We start from the raw sequence: 21,849 nt of genomic DNA on the forward strand, positions 1-21,849 counted from the left end.
GAGGGGCTGGTGACGACGGGAGGTCGCCGGCGATCTCGGTGGCGCCAGGAAGAAGAAGACGTCTGGGACGATGCGTCGGGGCGTCCGGCGTCGCATGAGTAGGTGGGGAGGACGACGACGTCGCGGCAGAGCTCGGGAGCAGCTCGGTCAGGCGAGGCGGTGGCTGTGGCCGCGTGGCAGCGAACGGCGGCGACGAGCACGTCAGCCATAGTGGGGGAGGACGAGGGAGAGATCCAGGAAGAGAGGGGAGAGATGCATGGGGTCGAGGAGGAGTGTGTGGCGACGTCCAGAGCGTCCGAGCATCGATGGGGAGGGGCAGGCAGGCAGGGTGGTGGCGTGGCGAGCTCGGCGGCGCCGCGGTGTCCCTTCTATGCCTACTGGCAGAGGTAGGCGATGACTGGCAGCGGTGCTGGGCTAGGCCGGCCAGCTGGGCTGCGACAGCTGAGGCCGGGTGAGGGTTCTCTCCTCTCTGCCCTTCTGTTATTGTTTTTCTATTATTCTGTAGTCTTTAGGGCTTTATTAAAAATACTTAGACTCTTTCAAAAATCATGAAACTACTCATGATCACAGTTGGGAATATATCCTACACATTTTAGTTTATGATTATTTGAGCATTTAAAATATTTAATAGCATTTAAATGCCCAAATGCAAATAGAGTATGATTTAATCCAGAGCCCAAATATGTCATGGAAAAATGTGCATCACCTCTTGTTACTGTTTCCAGCATTTCCCATAAATGATGAACATTTTTGAAAGCAAGCCATTTGGATTTACTGAAAATATTTTAGGTGAATCTAGTGAATTCCTTTGATGCTAGGGGTTTAGGCGATCCCCATTTCAAGTTTCAAATAAATTTTAGACATGATGTATGGGTGCTGATGCAACTAATTCCAAACAAATTCTAGGGCTGTGACAACTCACCCCCACTAAACAAGAATCTCGTCCCGAGATTCAAGACGTGAGGTAAGAAGACAGAGGGGACACGAAGCTAGCACAATCTTCATGAACCAATTGCTCTTCTCGAAGATGTTGATTCATTCCATCATCTTGGTCTTGACATCTTTGCCTTCGAGATCTTCACTCGACACGACAAAAGAAAGAGAGGGTAACCCTACAGGATTTGATCTTCTTGAAGATCGAGCAACTCAAGATCAGTTCATGGAGTGATACATAAGAACATCACTTGAGTTGAGACACAAAACAAACATTAGGAATGATGGAAAAGAAACGGATGACGAAGGTTCAAATTGGTAGACAACCATTCCACGCTTAAGTAAAATGGTGCATGGTTTCAAAGTAGCAAGGAGATGATGCCACGATTCCATAACGGAACAATTACGGAAGCAAATCCTACGAAATCCTTATGGGGAGGTGGCCAACTTCCTCAATCAGGATACTACAATTATAGGTGTTCCGGCTAGGTGTGTTGGCCACGACATCCACGTTGCCGGTTACAGAGAGACCAATATAATAGTTCTTGGGAATTGTTCCAACCATCATATCTGCCTAAGATTCAGATCTGGTTGGGGTTAGGACATTTCAGATGGCATGTCTGAAAAGGAAAGGTTGCATCTCAAACCGATGAGATGACGTTGCGAGATTCTCGGGAAATGAACTACGATAGCAAGCCCCAAATCATGAGATGGTTCTGCTACACACATGTGAACACGCTGTCCCAGACAAGCATGACCACACAGTAGTCTTACAATAAAAACACTACCGAGTTCTGGTTGGGAACCACCATCGAGGATATCGAAGCCCTTGCATAAGTCCGGATCCTAAGAAGAAACTTCTTCTCCTTGAAAAAATCAATCAGTGGCTTGGTGTGCTAGGGAATACACATGGTGTGGAGGTAATTAATCTACCAAACCATAGAATACATTCGCACATGCATAACTGACTTGGGATCGTACCAGAGGAAACAAAAACAATCTTTCTCAAACTCACGGCGGCAACTTGCATCAAATGCACATGAATTCGAGGAAGTCACTCCTTCCATCCAAGCATAAGCTTCATGAACGGAACACGAATGCATTGCTTACAAAGTTTTCAACACTAGGTTGATGTTCAACATGAATCATGGGGGAGACAAAATGCTGCTGATGGGCCCAACAGCAACTCATCAGAATTTCCATATCACTGGACTTCCACCATCATGTGAACACGGTGATAGCATTGGTCAGACCAAAGGATGTAATGGTGTATGCTCGAGGGATCAACCAAGAGTAAGACACCATTACGAACATCGTTGATTCTGATTTGACTTGACGATAGCCCATACTCAAGTCAAAGTTTTGACAAGGCAATAGATCCAACAATTGATCCCGAGGACCAATCGATGAAGATATCATCTTTCTTCAACACACACCCAAAAGGGATATCCTTTAAAATGAACTAAGTCGGACAAGATTTTATCTTCCAACTCTCCAAGTTGTTGTTTGGCTTAACCAACTAGCTCAGGGGTATCCAACACAGATTCTTGGAGAAAAGTGGTTTATTGGAAAATCAACTTGATCACGAGCTCAACATAACAGTCAGGGTACAACCTGGTAATACTTCCGAGAAGATATTCAGAAAATCACGAACCACCGGTATGTTACTAAGCTCGAGAACAACCTTGCTTTTCAGGGCAAGATGATATGATCAAAAGAGTGAGGGATTGACACAATCCTAACTTATTGATCGAGGAGTGCACCAGAAATAAGGACTAGGTAGCACGATCAATCTTAAGATGATGATTCAATAATCAACACGCTAAGAATGAGGTTATCATCCATTTAACTACCAAGCAACGGAGTTGCTAGCAATATTGATTTCACACACCACGATTCACTTGTCGGCATTCCGGTTACAATAACACGGAAACCAAGGAATGAACAATGATGGCAAGAAGTATTACTGCGTCAAGAATTCATAAGAGATAGTGCAATTCTCATGACGATCCTAACGTAAAGAGGGTAATACTTCAGGGTAGAAGGGATCAAAAGCTTTATTGCATTTTGATCTACGGAATACAACTGCTTTGACCCAATCCTGGATATGGATGAGGTACTGGAGTTTGTTTCTCCCAGTCATTCCGGAATAGAATGGATTGATGGACCACAAGAGTAATAGATATCGATGAATGAATGCACACATACTCTTGACTAACAATTGCTAGACGAGGGTCGGAATACAACTAAAGAGGGACAACTCAAAGGAGCATATAACTTTCTGAGTTGTGAATGCATAGATTAGTATGTCGAACCAAGTTCAACAGGTTTCTTCCAGAATCCCATGCAGAGAGGTAGGACTGGCAGAGTCACGATTATGAATGGAGAACTCCTCAAGAGTACTCTGATTGTGATCTTTTGGTTCAAATAACTTCGGCCTTAATGGTTCATGGTATTTGGAAGAAGGAAATACCACGGACCTCGAGGACTATCACAAGGTTACTAATAACCTAAAGGAACTAACAAACACTATCAACATGAGGTAAGTGGGGTGAGTCTCGGGTTCAAAACCCAGAGGTAGAATACCTACTAACTAAATGGCATCACGGGATGCTTTTCGAGAATAATGGCCAGAATCACCACACTGGGGCACAAATCATGGCTAGATTACTAGATGATCCCCTAGGACACCTAGGGTCATAATAATAATTCCAACATATATGTCGAGGCAATAGAATACCTTAACTCACCGATTAGTGTGGTTAATCTGACCCAAAGGGACATCAAAACGGGAGGAAGGGATTTTGCAAATGCTTCAGACTATTTAGAAACCTAGGGTGACTCGGACAGCATAACGGTTGTAAATGCCCAAAAAGATTTTAGGCATGCTACAAAAATGGTGGCATAACCACTCAGAAGCACAATATCAAGGTTTCGAGATCAACAGTTAACATACGGAAGTAGTAGGAACTGAACTGAGGCTTAAATCCAACAATCCTATAAGTCTACGGATTAGTAACACGTGATCCTGATAGAAAGAAGAGAAAACCTAGTTTCTTAACCCCGTAGGAAAGATAGGATGACTCATATCAGAAGGCATAGGGTAAAGGAGTAAAAAGAGCCTTACGTTCCATCCCACAATCAATTCCCTTATATAACTAAAGAAATTCTAGACTCAACTTCGACCAGTTGGCTTGGTAATCCTACAGGCAGTCAAGCTCTGATACCAAAGCTGTCAGGACCCCGACTCAATGCCACATCGATCTAGCATGTAACACCTCGTATCACTTTGCGGCCTCACGCACGGTATTCCCACGGGTGTCGCCTTACCTTTGCCCAAGACCGTTTGCGCCTTTTGGCACACGTATATGATAGTGTCGCTAGCATCCATATGATAAGGAGTCCGGGATGACATGGCTAGTCGTAAACCCAAAGTGGCACAAACTTACAGGGACAGGCATCCATGACACAGCATCGAACGTGTCGGTCATCAGCGAGTGAATCCAGGCTGTAGCACTGGGCTAGCAGGACTCCGGTGAACCGGGTTGTAGCGGGCTAACAGGACTCCGGTATTCATCACGTGACATTTCCCCGAAGGGACAGACACAGGAACGAAGAAGGACACATGCCGGCCAGCCTAAGTGTTCCGGAGCAGTAGCAAGCTACCATGGCTCAGTGGAAGCACTAGGAGACATTTCCCAGTAAGAGAGGCTACTAAGGATAAACAACTAGATAGTCAGATCCCACACATATCAAGCATTTCAATAACATACACACAATATGCTCGATATGTGCAAATACAACATGGCATCACAACATGACTCTACAACTCAATTATTTATTCAACAGGCTACAAGGAGCGAGATATTACAAACATGGGTCTCACGACCCAACATTCAGAGCATACAAGTCAAGCACAAGCGGAATCTCAAACATGTCTGAGTACAGACAACTACAAATGAAAAAGGCTGAGAAGCCCGACTAACTACCAGATCCTGCCGAGGGCACAAGATCGTAGCTGAGGTAACAAGCTAAACGTCGAAGACCACGCGGAACTACTAGCGAGACTGACGTCTCTCTGCAAAAACATAAAATAGGCAAACATGAGTACAAATGTACCCAGCAAGACTTACATCAGAACTAACTACATATGCATCATTTTCAACAAAGGGGATGGTGGGGTTTAACTGCAGCAAGCCAGCTTTGACTCGGTGGCTATTCTGAACTACGGTTGCAATTCACTCTTTTGAGGTGGCGCACATGAGTCCACATATTCACCATATCAATACACCAGTATGGATTCGCTCCCGTCACCCTACGAGAACGCCATCCATAGCACTCACGCTTATCTTGCGCATTTTAGAGTACCCACTTTCACTTGTCTATGAACTGTTATAGGCAACCCAGAAGTCCTTTACCACAGACACGGCTATTCGAATAGATGATGTTAACCCTGCAGGGGTGTACTTCTTCATACATGTTTCCACCACTTAGTGTCTGCACACGACATGTGCTCGGCAGACTTCAAGCGAAAGTCGACGTGGGTGTAGACCACGACCTACCTAAACATTCAAGTCTCTAGTCCAAGTTTATCGCCTATTCAGGTTCCATCCGCAGGGAGTCCGGCCGAAGTTTCCACATACGGCCCCGAACGATGTGTGCAGGGTTCCTGAGACACCAAACGGGCGCCCGCTACACCGTGCCACGTGCCTACTGCATCCCAGCCCACCCCTCCGGTCAGCGCTCCGCACGGCCTCCAGCATACTACAAACACCAGAAACTACTTGCAACTCCTGGAAAGAGGACAAGGGTGATTAAGAAGTCGACCGGGGTCATATTTCAGGGCCCAATGCATGGTAGTAGCTGAATCATGGATCACAAACACAGAACTCAGTTCCTAAGGACGGCTTCAATGAGACCACCCACCATGTACACCTACATGGCCTCTCACCGCTACCTTTACCAAATCATGTTCACACACTTAGCTCACACACAGTAGTACTTGTTCACACACCTCTGATTCATCCCCGATGAATCAGACCTGACTCAACTCTAAGCAGTAGCAGGCATGACAAACAAGCATGAATGAGTAGGCACAACAGGGCTCAAACAACTCCTACTCATGCTAGTGGGTTTCATCTATTTACTGTGGCAATAACAGGTCATGAAGAGGATAAAGGGGTTCAGCTACCGCAACAAATAACAGATGATTCGTTGTTGTCCTAATGCAGTAAAAGAGAGCAGGAGCGAGAGAGTAGGATTGTATCAGAATGAACAAGGGGGTTTTGCTTGCCTGGCACTTCTGAAGATAGCATTGAGTCTTCATCAGTGTCAACGATCACCACATCGGTACAATGTCTACCGAGGGGGAACAACACCGACAAACAGAGAAGAAACACGATCAACGCAATGCACAATATGATGCATGCTATGACATGGCAATATGAATGTGTTTTGGGCTAATGCAAGCTAGAACAGATTGAGATGAGTCCATTTGAATCAAAGATTCAAATGCAAACCCATTTTAAGAGGTTATATTAGTGCATTAAATTGTTTCATCTAAACAGCAAGGTTAAGTTTTTTAAACATGCATGAAACAAGTACAGATGGATAGATTGGATTTTTCTAATCATTTTTCATATATAATTTGTTTGATTTGGAGCTACGGTTGATTTTCTATGATTTTTAGAAGTTTGCAACAATTTTTGGAATTTCCTATAAAAAGTTAAATCCAGAAAATACATATTGCGTCAGCATAGCATCACTGTGACGTCACCAGGTCAATGGGGCGGTCCAGGTCAAACTGACCAGTGGGTCCCATGTGTCAGCAGATAGTTAAACTAACTATGTTTAGTTAGCGTTAAGCTAATACTAACCTAGTTTAGTTAGTGGCCTAGGGCCCAAACGTCAGTGAGTCAGGGGGAAAGTCAAACCACGGTCAAGTGGGGTCAAACCCGCCGGACCCGGTCAACGGCTCATCGCCGGTAAGGCCAGGGATGGCGGAGGGGTGCGGGTTTCCTCCTCCGGTGACCAAATGGCCAGCGGAGGGCATCTACGTGATGCAGGCACTCGTCCGCGTCGAGTGGTGTAGGTGGTTGGGCTTGGGGTGGCCGGAGTCGTCGCCGGAGTCGACCTTGGCGGTCGCCGGAGCTCAGGTGAGCTCGGGGTCATCGTTGTGGCGGTCGAGGTGGCTCATGCGGGGCACGTACGTGCTCTACATGGCACGGGGAGGAATCTGGGCATGACGGCCGGACCATTAGATGGCCGAAGACTCGTCGGCGGCGAGCACAGGCGGCGGTGCATGTGGGCGAACTCGAGGCGGCGCGTACGATGCACGAGAGCTAGAACGGAGAGGGGGAGAAGGGTCAGTGGCTCACTGCGAGTGCAGGGGATCGAACGGCGAGCTCGTGGAGGGGCTGGTGACGACGGGAGGTCGCCTGCGATCTCGTGGCGCGAGGAAGAAGAAGATGTCGGGGCGTCCGGCGTCGCGTGAGTATGTGGGGAGGACGACGACGTCGCGACAGAGCTCGGGAGCAGCTCGGTCAGGCGAGGCGGTGGCTGTGGCCGCGTGGCAGCGAACGGCGGCGACGAGCGCGTCGGCCATAGCGGGGGAGGACGAGGGAGAGATCCAGGGAGAGAGGGGAGAGATGCATGGGGTCGAGGAGGAGTGCGTGGCACGTCCAGAGCGTCCGGGTGAGGTTTCTCTCCTCTCTGCCCTTCTGTTTTTGTTTTTCTATTATTCTGTAGTCTTTAGGGATTTATTAAAAATACTTAGACTCTTTCAAAAATCATGAAACTACTCATGATCACTGTTGGGAATATATCCTACAGTAAATATTTTAGTTTATGATTATTTGAGCATTTAAAATATTTAATAGCATTTAAATGCTCAAATGCAAATAGAGTATGATTTAATCCAGAGCCCAAATATGTCATGGAAAAATGTGCATCACCTTTGGTTACTGTTTCCAGCATTTCCCATAAATGATGAACATTTTTGAAAGCCATTTGGTTTTACTGAAAATATTTTAGGTGAACCTAGTGAATTCCTTTGATGCTAGGGTTTAGGCGATCCCCATTTCAAGTTTCAAATAAATTTTAGACATGATGCATGGGTGCTGATGCAACTAATTACAAACAAAATCTAGGGCTGTGACAGAAAGTTTCTTGTTCATACTTGAATTCCCAACTTTTTGTGTTTTTTTTCTACACGATAAATTCATCATACAAAACACGGCAATTCGTTGATACCAATCTGCCATGGAAAATCTCTTTTGTCCATACTTGATTTTCAACTTTTTGTGTTTTTTCTCAAACATAGCCAAATTCTCCTTCAAAACACGACAATTTAATTTAAACTTTCATGGCAATTGTAATTAAAAGTTCCATTGCTTTTTAATATTTTATTGTCCTGTCAAAATTTTGTGTTCTTTTCAATGAATTTTTCGACTATTTTTGTTTTGTTCTCATGGCAATATTGAATTTTTTTTGTCATGGCAGATTTGCCATATTTCATTGGGGGATTAAATATGTGTTTATAACCTTTGGCATTGTTAAAAAACAATATAATGGCAAATAGTTTGGTCAAACTCGAATGGCAAATTTTCTGCTATCTTCAATGCTGATGGCATTTGTTGTAGCTGGGCAAAATCTGGTCTTTTATTTACCACGGGAAAAAACAAAATCTGGGCATTTTCATTTAATTCTTTATCAATGGGCTTTTTGTTCCTTTTTTCACAGGGAAAGGGCCTGCTGTGGAGGCCTGCAGGCTATGGGTTCCCCCGACGAACGAATTCGTACGGGGGATCGATCCCCTAGTACTGAACGAATCAAAATCGTGTGGTAGGGTGTTTCTCCTGCCACACGTGTGGACAATTCTAATATTCGCCCACACAACATCGTGTGGGCTGCCTGCTGGATATGCCACACAGGGCCGTGTGGGCGAGTATCCATTGTGCCACACGTGTGGCAGTTATCGGCGTCCTTAAATTGCCTTCGACTGCGCCATGTTTTATTAACTTACCAAATAGAAGCATGCGAAAGCATGCTTCTATTTGGTAAGTTAATAAAACATGGCGGAGTCGAAGGCATTTTGAAGGAAACCCAATGAGAAAAATCGGCCACAAACATACTTTTTAAGTAAGAGACATTTTAGATTGTCTTGTTGATTCACAAAAAAAGTACGAAAAGTCACATTTCTCAAAAAAAATGTTCAGATCTGTGGCAATGAAGTCGGTCTTGGAGGACTTTATGTCATGATTCATTAGAGCCGTGGGCCAATTATCCTGTTCACGCAAAGTAGTCGAATTCGGGGGTAAAAACATACGTAAAGATTTTCAGTTGGTACTATAAAAACAATTCTGCCTATGTTGTCTAAACATAGCCGGTCCCAAACCCGGGTAAAGGAGGAGGGTTGTGATGGGCTTGGCGAGCCAACGTAAAAACTAAGCCACTGTTATGGAGATGAAACTCAAAATATTTTCATTGGGGCGTAACCCTCTCAGTGAGCGCCACATCAGAATCCGGGTATGGTGGAAAATGGGCAAGGGCGGGGCCGTCACCCCCTGGTGACGCGCCGTATCTTGATCCGGATACGGTGGCAAGTGAGCGATGATCGGGTCATCGCATCCTTAGTGGCGCACTACATCGGCGCCCGGATGTAGTGGAAAATGAGCAAGGATCTTCGCATTTGACTCGACGAGTGTGAAGGGTAAGGAAGCTAGCCGAGCCTAGGAGGATTCGCTTAGGTAGGATGGAACATAGGGCCTCTGACAAGGAGGCTTCGGGAGCTAGTTGATGCAGCGGTGAGGAGAGGTGTTGATATCCTTTGCATCCAAGAAACCAAATTGAGGGGACATAAGGCGAAGGAGGTGCAGGATACCGGCTTCAAGCTGTGGTACATGGGGACGGCTGCAAACAGAAATGGCGTAGGCGTCTTGATCAACAAGAGCCTCAAGTATGGAGTGGTAGACGTCAAGATACATGGGGATTGGATTATCCTGGTCAAGCTGGTAGTTGGGGAGTTAGTTCTCAATGTTATCAGTGCGTATGACCCGCAAGTAGGCCACAATGAGAACACCAAGAGGGAGTTCTGGGAAGGCCTAGAAGACATGGTTAGGAGTGTACCGATTGGCGAGAAGCTCTCCATAGGAGGAGACCTCAATGGCCATGTAGGTACATCTAACACAGGTTTTGAAGGGGCGCATGGGGGCTTTGGCTATGTCATCAGGAATCAAGAAGGAGAAGATGTCTTGAGCTTTGCTCTAGCCTACGACATGATTATAGCTAACAGCCTCTCTAGAAAGAGAGAATCACATCTGGTGACTTTTCGTAGTGGCCAACACTCTAGCCAGATTGATTTCATCCTCTCGAGAAGAGAAGATAGGCGTGCGTGCCTAGACTGTAAGGTGATACCTAGAGAGAGTGTTGTACCTCAGCATATTCTAGTGGTTGCTGACTTCCACTTTCGGATTCATGTCCAGTGGGATAAGCGTGCCAAAGTCGCTAGAACGAAGTGGTGGAAGCTCAAGGGGAAGGTAGCTCAGGCGTTCAAGGAGAGGGTCGTTAAGGAGGGCCCTTGGGAGGAAGGAGGGGATGCAGACAATGTGTGGATGAAGATGGCGACTTGCATTCATAAGGTGGCCTCAGAGGAGTTTGGAGTGTCCAGGAGAAGGAGAAGCGAAGGTAAGGATACCTGGTGGTGGAATGATCATGTCTAGAAGGCGATTAAAGAGAAGAAAGATTGCTTCAGACGCCTATACCTGGACAGGAGTGCACACAGCATAGAGAAGTACAAGATAGCGAAGAAGGCCGCAAAGCGAGCTGTCAGTGAAGCAAGGGGTCGGGCATATGAGGATCTCTACCAATGGTTAGGCACGAAGGAAGGCGAAAGGGACATCTATAAGATGGTCAAGATCCTAGAGAGGAAGACGAGGGATATTGGTCAAGTCAAATGCATCAAGGACGGGGCAGACCAACTCCTGGTGAAGGACGAGGAGATTAAGCATAGATGCGGGAGTACTTCGACAAGCTGTTCAATGGGGAGAAGGAGAGTTCTACCATTGAACTGGACGACTCCTTTGATGAGCCCAACATGTGTTTTGTGTTGTGAATCCAGGAGACTGAGGTCAAGGAGACTTTAAAAAGTATGAAAGGAGGCAAGGCGATGGGTCCTGGTTGTATGCCCATTGAGGTGTGGAAAGGCCTCGGGGACATAGCGATAGTATGGCTAACCAGGCTTTTCAACCTCATTTTTTGGGCAAACAAGATGCCAGAAGAATGGAGACGGAGTATATTAGTACCAATCTTCAAGAACCAGGGGGATGTTCATAGTTGTACTAATTACCATGGAATTAAGCTGATGAGCCATACAATGAAGCTATGGGAGAGAGCCATCGAGCACCGCTTAAGAAGAATGACAAGTGTGACCAAAAATCAGTTTGGTTTCATGCCTGGGAGGTCCACCATGGAAGCCATTTTCTTGGTACGACAACTTATGGAGAGATACAGGGAGCAAAAGAAGGACTTGCATATGGTGTTCATTGACTTGGAGAATTTTGTAAATGGTGAAGCAATTCTGGAGGGGAATCTACCACTTCTGCAGGCAATTCACAGTAGTACAATTACCAGTTACCTAACATACATTACATAATGTAGGAGAATGTTTGAAACTGCTTTTGCTGTCATGCTGACATGGTACTATGAGAAGTTCATAGTGCACCAATTGGACTCTAGTATCTTGTATGAATCAAGGTTAAGGCCGCTAATCCAAAACTGGAGCGAGGAGAAGGCAAAAAAAAGGTAGACAATATAATCCAGAATAATTATCTGGGAGTTGCAGAGGTAAAATGTCAGCACATTGCCTGGATTATGTAACATATATATTTTCTAAATGATGCTAATGACACTAAACTGCAGTATGTTGATGACCTAATGAGGCCTTTCATTCCAACACGAGATGGTACGCTGGCCAAACCGAAGACTGGCGCTCAGGTAAATGAGTTACGTCAGGCACAGATATATATTGTAACATTCCAACTAGTATGAAGTTATATGATTCTAACAGTTTCAATGTCTCAGATTAAGGTACTCATCGGATGTGTATTGACTGATTTGCAAGAAGTTGTCTCCCTCATGCGGGAGGCCGGTGCAGAACAAGTCAATAGGATGTGCACCCTTGAAAAGAAAATGGATGACTGCCTTAGGCGTACCCGTACAAATGGCAAGCTCACGGAGGACCTCATCAAAGAATTGAACGTAAGCCTAGAATTATGAGATTAGTATATATAATTGGAAATTTACGTCTACATTGTTTTTTACAAATTAGTTTACTATGAAAACACCCCAGACTAACATATATTTTTTTAAGAAAAAATGTGATGCAATATTTTCAGGAGTGGAGGACATACATCTTTCTGACCTTGGGGCACCTTCACACCCAATGGAGGCCTCTATTTAGAATGCTGAGCAGGCTTCTGACCAAGGGAAACAAAAGGATGTCACGGAGGTCGCTGCTAAGCACCATTGTAAGCAGGGAATAAAAAATGATGACATGGAGCCCCCCATGAAGAACCTTGATGAAGATTTTGACGTACGCATGTTAACTTAATTATGAAACAATCATTGTCATTTCAGAAATAACATGTGATCTTCCACGTACATGATGAAGCATTCGAAACAGCTACTGTAATAAAAGAGGTGGATGATATCCAGGGTGCTCCTAGTTTGGATAAGCAAATGCATTCCAGAGCCACCACAAGCCTTGAAGCTTTCCAAGTGATGTATATTTTACCTATAATTCAGCAAGAATCTGCTAAAGGTTAGCACGCGGTTTATTTCGTATGACAGAATCCGTTCAACAAACGAGTAAGCACCACTCTGTGAAGGCTACGGACCGCGAGAGCCTGAAGAGCCCCGTGCCTTCACAGATGATGACAACCATGATGAATCCATTCAAAAGCAGCAAAGAAGTAAATGTGATTGAATCGACGCCACCAAATCATGGGGCCAAAAAGAAAAGGGTGGTATTGCAATTATTTAAGAATGACGAGTATGTTTCGTACGATATTGAGAAGAAAAAAAGGAAAAAAGATTCCATCAGAGTCTACAAATGATTCCGAGGACACAAACAATAAAAAGAGGAAAATCAGCTCTAGCAACTTAAAAAAGAGGTCAGAAGTTCCTGAAATCTAGAGGGGCCAGCTAGATGTGGTTCGACAGGATTTCGTGGTGTCACTGATCAACATTACAAATCGTAAAAAACAAATGGTCTTAGTTGATGACATTGTCGTGCTATCAAAGCATTTGCAATGCCTCACCCAAAAAGATGAATCTCAAGATGGCGTATGGTTGGGTGATGAAGTAAGATATTTCACAAATTAGTTTATGAAGTTTCATTTTTGTACAATACAATTAACTTGATTATTATTTTAGCTGGTTGATGCCGCGATCCAGCTCATGCGTCATGATGAACCAATTGACACAAGGGACGGCCAACTGGTTTACATTGAGAGGGTGGCCGGCGTCGCTAAGCTCGAATGAGATGGTAGGATAGAGCAGTGCTACGAGGACACATTGGTAGACATTCCAGGAACAACACAAGGCACCGGCTACCTGAAACATGATATGGTATTTTAACCTGACGTAGAACAGATTTTTTTTATTACTATACACGTTGATCTAATTATCTGTGCACTCCAGGTTTTCCTACCTATCAACAGTTTAAACGTCCATTGGTTCCTTATGGTCGTAAACCCCAGAAGGAAGGAGATTCATGTTCTTGATTCACTTTTCCATTGTATGGTGCCCAGAGAAGTAAATAACATGTGAGACTTTTAACATATTTAATTATAACAAAGGATTTAACATCGTATGTAAGTATTAGTCGTGGCAACTTTTGATCCCATTGGGCTTGCATGTACGTGGGATGGAAGCACATCAGAGAGCAGCGATGCAAGTCAATGGGATAGAAAGCAATGCATGGGAAGATATTAACGTGACGCAATGGCCAATACGGATTATTAAAGTGCCAAAAGCCGATGAGACGTCAGTCAACAATATTAGCTTTTGTTTTTGTTTTAGATTGTTAATATCAGAAATGATGATCTAACAAAATAGAATGTTGCAATTCTTTTTTGTGCACTGTACATGCTGAAGAACATCGAATTGTTTTCGGGAGTAAAACTGAGGATGCAATATGACCAAGTACATAGAGTAACACCTGAAATTCTGTCATCTTTTAAAACTTATGGAACGATACTAACATATTCTCGCATGCAGGCCTACATCGACAAATTCACAAGAGAGCTACATGTTGTGCTTGTCGATTCACCCTACAACAAAATGAAATACAGGAAAAGGTTCAAACAGTACCATGCTAGGCTATAGGATGCAGATGCGGTTGAAGACAATGAAGATGAAAGCAGTTAGTCCAGTAGTGTGGTTCATTCTTACATGTGGAGTGTACACTTGGCCATAAAGCGATAGAGTAGGTTGTGGTTGGGTTTTAGTCCCAAAGAAGGTTTCCTAGCCGTGTTCTTACTCCATTGCGGATGAGTCAAGTTGTAAAACTTCAATAATATCAGTTACAATACTTTGCTTGAAATAAATTTGGTCTCTAAGGGATCTCGTAGAAATCTATATTTGCTTTTTACAACCATGTCACAGTAACAGTGCCCGGGCAAGGTTTGGACCAATTACAGTGCACGGGCAGCCCTAGAAGAATAATGGATAATGATATGTCTATTTTCATACGACAGAAAAAGGTACGAGCATGAGCATAGCCTCATAACAGAAGAAAAAATACTGCATGAATCAACACGCAATCCCAGCTATCCCATAAAATGGCACAGTCAATGTATCGTAGGCAGGCTGCAAAGCCAATAAAAGAGAGCATAGGATAAGAAGAGTAAAGCACGTACCATAGGGGGCCTTTGCAGGTGTTGCAACGACCATGGTGTGGCATGGTAGGGCGTGCAGTGAATTGAAGGGATCTCCGGGTTTGCACGCACCTTCAGCGGCACAGTGGGGTGGCCATGGTACATCCATCCTGCCTCAAGGAATCACATAACCCTGCAAAAAGAGGAAAAATTACTACATGTACTCACCTTGACAAATGTGTCCAGCTAACATACGCTGCACATAACAAAACATGGAAGATTATGTATTGCAACATATGCAAGAATTGAATGCTCATTCCTTTGTATCTGCTTTCTGCGAGGATCATTACTCTGTCTTTAACATGGCTAAAACATCATAATAAGAATTTACACTAATCTTCAAATGGTGGATATCCAATGTGTATAAAAAAAATAAAGCATATGCCAAGTCTGTTGATCCCAGTGCAGCAATTGAACAATCAGCAGCGAGCATCATAAATATTGAGCAACATAAGCTATGAATTGTCTATAGTACATTTCAGAATTAATAGATTTTCATCTCTCCTGATCTCCAAATCCAGCGTCTGACCTATCAGTCAAACTGAAAGAATAGAGCTAGAATGAAATATATAAGAATACCTATGCACCAATCGAACATTCGTAGATCTTGCCATCATGTGGATGAGGTCGGACGAATGGGACTGGACGTCGAGGCCGGCCGGCTTCATCCAGTCACAAAATACCCCGCCAGCAGTGAGAACATGATAGGCCCAACCGCCTTGCCTTCGGGCGAGATGCATGGCCAGATCAAGCTGCGGACATGGCGAAGAGGTGAGTCTGAGGACACGAACAACCACGTGGGGAGTGGGAAAGAGGTAGAGACTGACCTCGTGGCTATATGCACCCGCATAGAGGAATTGGAGGTGGGATGAAGTCGAATCTTCGCCGGCGGCTGCCGTGGGGAGGGCAGTCATCGTCCTCTCATGTTCGTCGGTGAAGAGGAGGTGCGAGAGCGTGAGGGAATTCGGGTGGACAGAGGGAGGGGCCACGACGCGCGGCAAGATCGTATCGCGGGGATGAAACCCTATCGTCAGTGAGGGATCTTGCCGCTGCCCCTCCCCGCCGGCGAGGATCTTGCCGCAACACCTTGCCGCGGCGAACGAGTAAAACCCTAACGAATGGGATAAAAATCAAACCGAAAATAGCCCTGAAATTCATACCCAGTATCCTCTCATCATGACACAAGGTACCATCATCACGAGTTAATTAATTGGTGATATGAGTCTTCCTCCTTGTATTTTTTCAGATTGTGCCAATGGCGTACCTTAGTTTTATACAAGGCATCAAAACAATTTACAAGAATTATAGCAAACACTATAAGCCGTGCTGCCAGAACACACGGCACACCTAGAACGAGTGAAGGCTGACTCCTCACAAAGCTATCTAAAGACACCGTCCGGGCCACCCTCCAAGTGTAGAGCTCCTGAATGATCTGATCAACAACGGCATATATAGACCGAGCATTGTTTATCAGTGTTATTAAATGCTCGGTTGTTGCGGTCCTTCTTCCGAAAGGGCCGCCGAGCAAGGAGCCACTAATTCTCAAGGCTGTGATGGTGGGATGGAATGACCACCGTAATCCGCAGTAATGCAAAGCAGCGACACCAAGTTTCCCTAGCCGCCACACAGTGCATCGAAATGTGATGGACTGCGTCCTCATCGGAAAGGCAAAAGAAGTATGGGCCGGTCTGCGCGTGCAAGCCATGCCTCATGCGTCTATCCGGGGTCAATAACATATATTGCCAAGCTAGCCAAGTGATTCAGATGGAGGAAAAAAAATTGTAGTTCGTCCCTCTCAGTAAACCATTGAGGTGCCTCCACACAATTTTTCTTTCTGTAATTTTTTTCTCCCTCAGCTTTGCAGATTTTTACCGTTCTAACCAGCTCCACGAGAGCAGTTCGGGGCCAGCCCAAAATATGTTGTCTCTCGGGCCTATAAATCAGCCCGTTCAGTAGCTAGGCCGAATTTTCCAGCTTCTAGGGCGGTAGGGCCGCGGGGCCTCTTCATCTGAACAAAAGCTAACTGTCCTCCCCCTCCACTACGCCACACACGTCGTAGGGTTTTACCGGTTCTCCTCGCCCCACGCCGGGTCGCCGGCCACCACCAGATCGCCTCCGCGTACGTCCTTCGGCAACGCACGCTCTCACCGCCGCCGACGATGGTGAGCCTTGGCGCAAATCCCGGGGGGCACAGGATCCAGTCGATCCTCAAGGATGGGCACAAGCACCTCTCGGGCCTCGACGAGGCCGTCCTCAAGAACATCGGCGCCGCCCGCGAGATCTCCGCCATCAGCCATCACCCGCACCTCCCTTGGCCCCAACGGTGAGTGCCCCTCTCCCGTTCCGTGCATCTTTGACGCCGTTTGGCTGTCGGATGCCGGCGCTTTTGATCGACACGGGCAGTCGCGGGGAGGTTGTTAGCCTAACCCTAGCAATGGTTAAGGGTCTTGGCGTGTGGCCCGTTTTTCTGCGATTCGCAGTTCGTTAAGGGTCCACAGCTTTTCTTTTTATGGGCACATTAACGATGAGCTGATTCTGGTGATGAAGGAGACCAGAGCTGGAGCTCATTATCACTAATGAAATTGTGTTTGGCCGTCAGGGTAACATCGACTGATTGTGTTGGGTTGTTCCTGTGCTGAAGGTGGGTTTTTAACAGTGTTAGTTTCCTATTTTAGGAATGAATAAGATGGTCATCAATCATCTAGACAAGCACTTTATCACCAACGATGCTGCAACAATCGTGAACGAGCTTGAGGTCCAGCACCCTGCTGCTAAGCTCCTGGTGCTCGCCGCCAGAGCGCAACAGGAGGAGATCGGAGATGGAGCTAACCTCACCATATCTTTCGCGGGTGAACTGCTCGACAAGGCCGAGGAGCTTATCAGGATGGGACTGCATCCAAGTGAGATCATCATTGGGTACACCAAGGCCATTAATAAGGTAGCCATTTACCGTCCAATAAGTAGGAATTGTATTATTAATCCTGTCATACATATGATTGTGGGCAACTCTTTCTTTTGTTTAATGTTTGTGTCGTACGATCAGACGCTTGAGATTTTGGAGGATCTAGTTGAGAAAGGCTCGGAAAATATGGATGTAAGGAACAAGGAGGAGGTCGTGTTGAGGATGAAATCTGCTGTTGCCAGCAAGCAATTTGGCCGGGAGGATGTGTTGTGTCCACTTGTCGCTGATGTATGCTAAACCTTGCCACCTTAATTACCCGAGAGCAAGTATTTTTTCCACACCATGAACTATATACCACTAATACTTGGTTTCTTTCATCTATTTATCATGGCTTTTCAGGCCTGTATCCAAGTTTGCCCAGAAAATCCGGCTAACTTCAATGTCGACAATGTTAGAGTGGCAAAGCTTGTTGGAGGCGGCCTGCACAATTCTTCTGTAGTCCGTGGGATGGTTCTGAAAAATGATGCAGTTGGGAGCATAACAAAAGTGGAGAATGTGATGGTGAGCTCGAAATTGTACACTACAATAATTGTGTGCTTTTGTCAAAAATCTGTTTATATCTATTTTACTTACAGCCAATCTCCTTCTGTACTCTTATGTATAAACAGCTCCCACGCATTGTACTAACTCAGCATAGGTGCTGCCACTTCCTAACAGCCAATCTCCTTCTGTACTCTGTAACTCAAAATTGAACCTTTCTGAAGTTCTTCTTTGAGTTATGATGATACTGCATTCAGTTATATGATATCCATCTTATTAATAAACACTGAAGCTTAGTTGGTCTTCGGTAGCTAAGTTTTACTGATAGCAACCCTATGAAACCATCCTGGATGGCTTCTATGAAAATTTTGGCATACAGAGACAAATGCTCTGCTTTGACCATGGGCTGTTGTTTAGTGTACGCTGAAATAGCATTGAATCATTCTTGAAATCTCCAATTCCAACTGCGTCTTCGTGAATCGATTCATTGTAGAATCCAACTGTTACACCATTATACCACAATGCAGTCCTATTATGCTTTTCTGTTAACCAAAGTTCATGCATTGTAATATTTATTTTCTGCAACACCCCTTTTATGCATGTTTCGTATTTTATCATTTTTTTGGGGTTCCTGATATTTTTCTAATTTGTGTTTTATCATTTAGGTTGCGGTATTTGCTGGTGGTGTTGACACTTCTGCAACTGAAACGAAGGGAACTGTTCTTATACATTCTGCTGAGCATGTATGTTCATTGTTATTTTTTGTTTGTATGTTTTACTGGTTCACTGCACTCAGAAAGGGTTATACGTAGTTTACTTATATCTTACAAACATGTGTAATAACCTTATAACGCACATGCTTGCGATGTTGTGCAGCTTGAAAACTATGCTAAAACTGAGGAAGCAAAGGTGGAGGAGCTTATCAAATCTGTGGCTGATTCAGGTGGCAAGGTTATTGTCAGTGGAGCAGCAGTTGGCGATATGGCATTGCATTTTTGTGAACGTTACAAGTAAGTATTTTGCTTCTTATATGAACTGTCATCTTGGTTTAGGATAGTTTTTTCTTGTGAAACCTATTTCTACATTTTAAGATAACCGTTAATTGGAGGTTGTAATATTGGAAGACATCTCAAATATAGGTTTATTTTTATTGTACCATGATTTGGTCCTGCTTTACAAGTGATACTTATAATTATAGATATTATGGTTTACAGGCTAATGGTTCTGAAAGTCAGCTCAAAGTTTGAACTTCGGAGATTGTGCCGTACTACTGGAGCTGTAGCACTTGTAATTTCTGGGTTCGAAAACTCTTTATTTAATAGCAATAGTAACTTTATTCTGATGCCATGTGCTTTATAAAAAACAGTTGAAGCTTAGCCGGCCGACTGCGGGCGAATTAGGATATGCCGACTCTGTTTCCGCGGAAGAAATTGGCGGTGCTCGAGTATGTTTCATGCCTTCATGATTTCTCGAGTAACATCACTTTGGGCTTTCTCAACATATCTGCTTTGATCTATAGGTGACTGTTGTCCAAAATGAAGGAGGTGGAAATTCAGTGGCTACTGTTGTCTTACGAGGCAGTACTGATAGTATATTAGATGATCTTGAAAGAGCTGTTGATGATGGCGTAAACACGTACAAGGTATGTATGTGATATAGGTGGAAACCAATATCCATACATCTTTTTATTAGTCATGCTCCATTATTGTCTGATTTGTGAAATGTAATACAACTGTTGGTGTTTATACCAGTGTATGTGCAGGGACAGTCGGATTATTCCTGGAGCTGCCGCAACAGAAGTAGAACTAGCAAAGAAATTGAAGCAGTTTTCTCTGAAGGAAACAGGGTAACTACATTTGATTGGGAGACAAATAAATTTTATATATACATGTAAAAGAGCACAACTGAAACATGAGGTTACAAATGATAGTTCAGTTGATTAACCACCTTCAACTGCGCAAATTTTATTGTCTCATGCATTTCCAGTACAGGCGATAAATATACATATCCTATTGTGCATCTTGTCCTGGGTTTAATTGGGATATAAGGATAGATGGAGTGGTATCTAGAATTTCCTATTAATAAAAGCATTTGTTTGCATTATTTGTTAGAGTTCCATTCCTCTGCAGGACTCAGACATATTTTGATATGTGAACCGTGTTCCTGCTATAATCAGTTTTGGTAGCTGGTTTATGAAACTGAATGTTACTTATTAATCTTTTCTTAATTTAAACTATCTGTTGTTCGTCAATTATGCAGGTTGGATCAGTATGCCATTGCAAAATTTGGTGAAAGTTTTGAAATGGTTCCAAGAACACTTTCTGAAAATGCTGGACTTGGTGCAATGGGGATAATATCTTCCCTCTATGCTGAGCATGCTGCTGGCAATGTGAAAGTTGGCATTGACTTGAAGGATGGTGCTTGCAAGGATGCGTCAATTATGAAAATATGGGACCTCTACATTACAAAGTAAGCCTTACTCAACATCTTGTTGTCAATAGGTGTGGAAATCCTTCTACAAGCTTTGACAATGTCTGTTTATGCTCCTTATCGTTTCAATCTATACTCTGATATGATGCGAATATACTGTTACCGGCTGTTGTCCATGATACCACGAAAATGCTACGTCAAGGTGCCTTGTACATAATCAGTTCTTTCTCATACCCAGTTCATTAATTTGTGTTGTCATCTATATTTTCCGTGCTTTCATGCCCATTTTATTAATTTGTGTATTTATTCCGCAAAATATATATTAATTTGTGTATTTAAAATTTGAAGTGCGTACATAGGTTGTTATTATGTCCCACTTAACCTTTTTCCCTTCAATCAGGTCCTTCGCTCTAAAATACTCAGCAGATGTCGTATGTACTGTACTACGGGTTGACCAGGTAGGATTGTCAATCTTTCATGTCATCTTCATATGCATAAAACAATGGTCGTTTATTCATATGCTAATATGTGCAACACAGATCATCATGGCAAAGCCAGCAGGAGGTCCGCGACCCCCCAAACAAGGTGGTATGGATGAAGATTAGTTTGTCTGTGCAGTCCAGTTTCCTGTGTTTCATCTTATCTAGGTTGGATTCGAGTAAAAGATTCTGGGTGCATGGGTTCCACGGTTGGTGGTGGGTAGATGCTTTAGCTGATGTCTCGCTGGTGGATTTGTGGATTTGTGGATTTGTGGTACTGTGTATCACATAATAAATTGAGAGACTTGCTCGTCCAGTTTATTATGTGAAACAAAGCTGGTCTTGAAGGATTGGGAATCATATTGATGTTTGTAAAACTCTGTTGTGTTAGCTCTTTGCTTTTCATTAAGATAGCTGTTTGTTTGAGTTTGCTTGGAAGGATGACATTTTGCAGAGTGCTGCTGAACGATGTGTTTGCATTGTTGGCAACATCATCTCTTACCCGTCACAGCACTTACTCCCTTCATCCATATATATAGGGCCTAATGCACTTTTCAAGACTGCCTTTGATTATTGAGTGCGTTGACACACATATGCATGCGTTGGTGCGCGAGCACGCACTGATACA

General features: G+C 44.1%; 1 protein-coding gene across 1 annotated transcript; it reads left to right on the forward strand.

Moving 5' to 3' along the window:
* Positions 1-17,441: 17,441 nt before the first annotated feature.
* Positions 17,442-21,568, forward strand: LOC123133079 (T-complex protein 1 subunit theta-like). Its single transcript, XM_044552619.1, has 12 exons — positions 17,442-17,808; positions 17,914-18,060; positions 18,172-18,333; positions 18,978-19,055; positions 19,189-19,322; positions 19,527-19,599; positions 19,679-19,756; positions 19,832-19,954; positions 20,064-20,158; positions 20,572-20,781; positions 21,143-21,200; positions 21,282-21,568. Exons 1-12 carry the CDS (start codon positions 17,548-17,550, stop codon positions 21,345-21,347), a joined length of 1,485 nt encoding a protein of 494 aa, XP_044408554.1. The 5' UTR covers positions 17,442-17,547; the 3' UTR covers positions 21,348-21,568.
* Positions 21,569-21,849: the final 281 nt, after the last annotated feature.

This window comes from Triticum aestivum, chromosome 6B (assembly GCF_018294505.1).
Source record: "Triticum aestivum cultivar Chinese Spring chromosome 6B, IWGSC CS RefSeq v2.1, whole genome shotgun sequence".
Classification (NCBI taxonomy): Eukaryota; Viridiplantae; Streptophyta; class Magnoliopsida; order Poales; family Poaceae; genus Triticum; species Triticum aestivum.